This window comes from Lactuca saligna, chromosome 5 (genome assembly GCF_052625555.1).
Source record: "Lactuca saligna cultivar CGN05327 chromosome 5, ASM5262555v1, whole genome shotgun sequence".
In the NCBI taxonomy this organism is placed as follows: Eukaryota; Viridiplantae; Streptophyta; class Magnoliopsida; order Asterales; family Asteraceae; genus Lactuca; species Lactuca saligna.
In genome coordinates this window covers 13,511,625-13,518,518 of record NC_136421.1, presented here as the reverse complement: position 1 = coordinate 13,518,518, position 6,894 = coordinate 13,511,625, and the positions used below count along the sequence as shown (strand labels likewise).

General features: G+C 32.8%; 1 protein-coding gene across 1 annotated transcript; it reads left to right on the top strand.

The window, feature by feature from the left end:
* The first annotated feature begins 1,913 nt into the window (after window positions 1-1,913).
* On the top strand, window positions 1,914-4,037 carry NIP6;1 (NOD26-like intrinsic protein 6;1). The gene is made up of 5 exons (XM_078956692.1): window positions 1,914-2,340; window positions 2,428-2,652; window positions 2,730-2,924; window positions 3,429-3,490; window positions 3,628-4,037. The coding sequence occupies exons 1-5, from the start codon at window positions 2,104-2,106 to the stop codon at window positions 3,839-3,841; spliced, it is 933 nt and encodes a 310-aa protein (XP_078812818.1). The 5' UTR covers window positions 1,914-2,103; the 3' UTR covers window positions 3,842-4,037.
* Window positions 4,038-6,894: the final 2,857 nt, after the last annotated feature.

Below are 6,894 nucleotides of genomic sequence, written 5' to 3'. Positions count from 1 at the left end.
TTATATAATGATTTTGTTGTTATTCACTAAAATTGTCATAAAAGTGATTTTTTTCTTAATTTACTTAAAAATGAATCATAAAGATGTTTTTTTGAGAATTTTTTCTTGTGAATCATCTTACAAATGAATCATCTAATGATTCATTTTTTTGTTCGTAAAAAAAATATGTAGAAAAAAAACTTCTTACATTCCTACAAAAAAAAAAAATTCTTACCGGATATATATATATATATATATATATATATATATATATATATATAGACACACACATAAACACACGCTAACGAGCTAAATCGGAGCAGTGGCCTCAGACCCCAAATGTCTCATACATGTCCGCCACTGAATTTCCCTAATCTTTACCTGTCCGCAAACATAGGATTAGGAGGTCAAGCATATATTTCTCTAAAAACCAAAAACCGCCTATAACTACATTAATCTTAAGTACACCTTGGTATATTTTTCACTACTAGTTTTTGGAATTTTGTTTGTTAGGTATAATTGCACATGCACAATGTATATCTACCCGAAATTGTAATGCTTTTCGCTATCAAATGTCAATTTAACAATGTACCACCTCTCCCGGAATGTGATGCTTGGTTATACAGTTTCGGTATTGGGTACAAGTGTTCATGCATTTGGTACATACCATGATGCTAGTCGGGTCCAATATTTGTGAACCTAGTTCTACAAATTTCTACATCAAGAGGAATCAACAAATGCAATGATGCACACATCTATAAAGAGGTGAAGATATGCCAGATCTGTGGTTAGAAACCTCTGTGACCACTGGTAGCAATTTTGACCTTCTTTTGGTTTGGGGTCTTAGTGTAATGATACCAGCCCTACAAAATGTGGTTACATTCTTTGAGGAATCAAATCATCGAGCAAAGAGTTGACCTTACTGTTCATTAAATTGAATTACTATGTCGAAATGTGAGTTTATTAAGTAAAAAAGTGACTACATAGACAAACTTTTTAAAATTAGATTTTATAACGAGCATCCGATATGTTTATATCTTTCATACAAACAAAAGACGTCTTTCTGCCATTTATCCATATTTTTGGAGATGATAAAAATTGCAGTTTTTATCGGCACTTAAAAAAATCCTGAATTCTAACATAAATATTGAGATATTCTACCGAAATAATAAGTAATTTGAAGAAAAAAAAACACCTGAATATTTAAGAGGGAACGAGCAAAAACGTAAAAATCTAATAAATTAGGGAAATAGAGCCTTAAATGATGGATCTTGGGTCTGATGGTGGGCCAAATTGGCGTAGTATTTTGCTGTTGACTAGTTGTATAGTCATGTAATTAGATTCAAAAGTTGTGATTATTTAAAATTGACCTGCTCTTCTCACTCCTTTATACATAAATAAGTTAATTCTTATATTTTGTCTATCGCTAACAAAATCCTCTTTGTTTTAATTTATGGATGAAAATAACTTTAAATGGACTTGAACCACATGTTCTCTTTGAGGGGGGAGGGCATATTTCTTTACAATCATGATATATAACCACATGGTCTCTTTCACAGTGGTTTGCAGCTAATTTAAACTGAACCACCACATGTTTTGACACCCTAAAAACGAAAGCACTTTTAAATAATGGCTAGTGCCCTATATGTATGATTGAGGTAGCATGATACATAATTGTTTGGAAAAACGTAAAAAAAAAAAAAAAAAAACAGATAAAATCAAACACTTATCACCTTCTCAGGTACCGGATCGGGTCAAGATCCACGTGGGTCACAAATTCCATTCATTCAAGTGATATAGGGGACAAGAAAACCAAAACCATGTCACTCAAAGAATGACGAAATGGAAGAAAGAACGTTTAAAAATAATTGACAACCACCGCCCACTTTCCTTTTTCCCTTCATTTCTTTCCACTTACTTCATTTATTATTATGATTTGGGAATTGGGATTCCTCAAGTCAACTATCCTCAAACAGCCAAACCCAAAGATGCCTCATTTCTATACTATATATAAGTCCGTAAAACCCATCACTACCAATCATCACCACCATCACCAAATGTAACAAAACGATCACAGTTTTTATCGACTTTTAATCACAGATCTTAGAAACTAGTGATCCAGAAATGGATAGTGAAGACACCACATCAGCACCATCGACCCCAGCCACACCAGGGACACCAGGTGCACCACTCTTCAGTGGGTTCAGACCAGATCATAGGAACCACGGACCCAATGCCTTGAAGAAATCACTTCTCAATAGCTTCAAATGTTTCAGCGTTGAAACTCTGGCCAAAGAAGAAGGCACTCTACCTACTGTCACTTGTTACTTACCCCCTCCCCCTATCTCACTAGCAAGAAAGGTTCTTAATTTCCCTTGTATGTTTCATAATCAAATGAATCACATTTGTTTGTTTAAGGTTTAAATTAATATTGTTATACAATTACAGGTTGGAGCCGAGTTCATAGGAACCATGATACTGATATTTGCGGGAACGGCTACAGCCATAGTGAACCAAAAGACACCAGGGTCCGAGACCCTGATCGGGTTAGCCGGTTCATCCGGGCTCGCTGTTATGATCGTTATACTATCGACAGGTCATATCTCAGGAGCCCACTTGAACCCATCCATCACCATAGCTTTTGCTGCCCTCAAGCATTTTCCATGGAAGCATGTAATTAATTACACCTCTAATTAATTAATTAATTAATCCCGTAAAACTAACTATGGTTAAATTTAAACTGGTGGTAGGTGCCGGTGTACATAGGGGCACAGATGCTGGCGTCGATATGTGCAGCATTTACACTGAAAGCGGTGTTTGATCCAATGATGGGTGGGGGTGTGACTGTTCCTTCAGTTAAGTATGGACAAGCGTATGCTTTAGAGTTCATAATTGCGTTTAATCTCATGTTTGTGGTCACGGCTGTTGCTACCGACACTCGAGCTGTAAGAGCCTTTCAATTTCATTCTATTCTTTTCTTCTTTTTTGCTTATGGCTACAAATTCATGCATTTAATTTCTATCGACATATTCAATTCAATTATTGTAATATAATGAATGCTAGATCCAAGACAAAGGAGGGATTCGTGAGTTAATGATGAAAGTTAAAAAACTGTTCTAGTGAACTTGAAAGTCATGATGACTAGACAAATGTTTATTTTTATATTAATATTGGTGATGACAAATTTGGACTGTTCCTCGTCATGTGGATTTGGAGTGAAAGTTTCTTATTATAAAGATCACATGTACTTCAAATTTAATTAATTTTTAATTTGAAAAGTATCCCCAAAGTCAAGTGTAGATATTTTTGGTTTCCTTATTCAATTATTTACATATATTTATTATTTTATATTAATATGAAATTGGCTATGGAAATTTTACATATACATGAACATAAACAAACTTTGCAATTATTCAAATAACTGTAACTTGATTTTTATTTCACCACAGGTTGGCGAGCTGGCGGGAATAGCTGTGGGAGCAACTGTCATGCTTAATATTCTTATAGCTGGGTACGTATAAATTGAATCTTCTTAATATTGTGATAACTGGATATGTTGATAGAAGATTTCTTTTTTCTTTTTTCTTTTAAGAAAAAAAAAAGGTAAACCCTCTTTGTTCACATTTTCCCTTTGTTGAAATGACATAGGCCACTTACAGGAGCATCAATGAATCCAGCAAGAACTTTAGGACCAGCAATGGCTGCAAACAACTACAAAGGCATCTGGATCTACCTTACAGCTCCCTTCCTTGGCGCACTAGCTGGTGCAGGTATTTACACAGCAGTGAAACTGCCTGAGGAAGATGGTGATGATCATCATCATGATCCTAATAAGCCTCAAGGACATAGCTTTAGAAGATAATCCACAACAACACATCACATGTAAAACCACCACCACCACCATGCCTACACTGATAAGACCAGATAATCCATTATACCCCAACAGTGGGTCAACGGAGATCTGATTATGGGTACATATTTAATTATTGATCGTTGTATCTTGAGTCTTCTTGACAATGGCATAAATTAATGATAGAACTTATTGCATGTTTTGCTCACTTCCTGTTGAATGATGTAAAGGCTACTATTGTTTCTGTTTGAGTGCCATTTTAGAAGGCAAAAAGTTAAATATTTAACAGCCATGAAATGTGTAACTATCGTTGAAAAAAGTAGAGGTCTACAAACATAGTAAATGGCCACTAAGATGCCTATATTATAAGGACACTACGAGACATGCTATATTAAGTGTATTAAAGGGCACCATTGAAGATGAATGTAAAGATGCTTACTAGCGAGTGCAAAAGATACCTAGTCCCATAGCAGCTAGAGGTGCCAAATTGGCCATTTTGAACCATTCCACATGAATTACATATCATTAATAAAGCATACTAAATTGGCCTATGAGCCTATTAGACTTTCAATTTCTTGCCTATTGTTTATGTCCTTTATTTACCCATCGTTAACTTCTATTTAGGAAAATGAAGTTCCACTATGGTCCAATTTTTGCTATTAGGTTTCGGAAATTGATAGAAATTTCGTATCTTCGTCTTAGCGAATCTGAAGTAGTCAGAAAAATAAGAGGCCATACGTCCACAAGCCATTCTGGCACATATAAAGAGGGAGATAGTGGAAGAAGAATCTGATCAAATTGCTCCCAATCTTGTATCAACAACTCGTGACATAACAATATTCGTGATCAAACTGTAAAACAATGCAACATACCAGATTTTTTGGGTTTTATGCAAGCTATGTGTAGTCTTGATCGAGTGATCTGATTAATTAAATGTAAAAGTAGTTCAATCGAGAAGATGTCTTCGTAACTTGTTGATCTTTGATCTAAAGGATGAATTTTGAACAAATTTGACGCATTTTTTGGCCGACAACTAAAAAAGATTTGTCCTGCATTAGAAAATGACAACCCACTTTTGTGATCATATTTAGACAGTAACAAAATTTGAATTAAGAATATCAGCCAAGAAATTGACAAAGTGACAGCGCATTATCTAAAAATAAAACACACAAAAAGATGGTGTTTCTTATAGCTCGTTATGTCAACTGTTATGGCAGCCCAATAGGCTTAATTTCGGACCATATAGAAATAGTTCATGTTAAACGCAGCCACAGTGAATTCGAAATATATGTCCTTTTTTTTGTGTGTGTTTGATTTATAGGCGTCACAAAATAAACAAAGAATCAGCCACATATCGGACCAATCTAGCAACCCAAAAAATGAGTTAAATGGCTGCCCAAACCTCAGCCCCCACGGCCCAAGTGGCAGTTTGTAAACAACATTAATTTTGTTTGGAAAGTGGAAACCTGAGCTCACAAGTCACAAGTCATAACCCATTTTTTTAAAAGAGAAAACGGTTTATGTTTAGGATTTCATTTTGAAGTTAATAAAGACTTTTATCTAAAAAATGCTTATTGACTTATCAATGTGGAAAAAAATAATGTTTTAAAAAAGCGTTTGATTAGTTTTTTAGTGATAAAAATCAATAAGTTCAAAAGTGTATGGCTAACTTATTGATTTTTGCTTATTTTTTATTCTAATAAGTTATAAGTCATTCCAAGAAGTCACAAATTGTAAGTTTTTCATAACTTTTTTTCCAAGGCTAAACCAAAAGTTGTTTCAAAAGTCCTTATTAAGTATTCAAACACTTTTTTTAACTTGTTGACTTTTCAAGAAATCAATAAGTTGAAAATGAGTTTTTAGATGAAATCTCAAACCCCCTCTAACTATTGGCAAGTTAACTTATCAAAACTAACAACGTTGGTCTTTGGTCTGATAAATCTAACTATTGGCAAGTTAAATTTTATAACCCGATTATTTTGTCCTTATGTTATTTTTGTCTATTATTTTACATAAATAACTAGGTTAAAACCCATGGAATCTATGGATGTTAATTTTAAATAGAATTAAAAAATCCATTATGTAATAAAATAATATATCATTAATTTAGAAAACTTATGAATTGTATTGTATTTTTTTATTAACTTTATAATTTGTAAGTATTTAATAAGTATGTAAGTCCAACTATTTGATAAAAGTCATGGTTTGTATAATACAACATATATTTGAGTAAAGAGAAATAAACACAAAAAATCATTAAAATTGAATTGCTATAAAACAAACAAAACATTTCAGTAATGTAATTAACATAAAATAAATACAATACATATTTATAGATAAATTAATTAATATGATGGATGAAGAGTGGTTTATGACTAAAAGTATGTTAACCTTAATTGATATAGTATTGATAAAATAAAATATAAACAAATAAAATTTATATTACACACAATTAATATTTGTAAGATGTAAACCCAAGACAATAAATATAATTTATTATTATTATTATTATTATTATTATTATTATTATTATTATTAAAGTAGAAATTAGTTAATTATTTATAGAATTTGACAACACATGATATGATTTTTAACATGAAATAAATATTAATTTTAAAAAACATTGATACAAAATAAAAAGTTCATAAATTTTTGTTAAAAAATCAATTTAAATGTAGTAGTAATTTGTAAATTTGTAGTATTATGTTGCTTAGTACGTTTCAAGAATTGCATCTCCTAAACAACATACCTAAATTCCACTAAATGGGTCGATCCTAAACTACATTCCCTAACTATATGGATGAATCCTCCATTTACTCTATCCAACAATCCTTTGTCCTAATTGATCCCTATTTGACCGAGTTTCATAGTCGAATGATTATGAACGAATCATACCGACGGTCTGGAATCTCCGACGGTGATCTTCCGATGAGTTTCAGAGTTCAGACACTGTTAGTCTTTTGCGGTTGTGCAAGGGCCTCTCATCGGTCTTGCATCTGGAAATAAGAAATTACGTTTAGTCGTTTGGGTTTCCAGTTGATTGCAATAGGACGTCAGTTGATGTT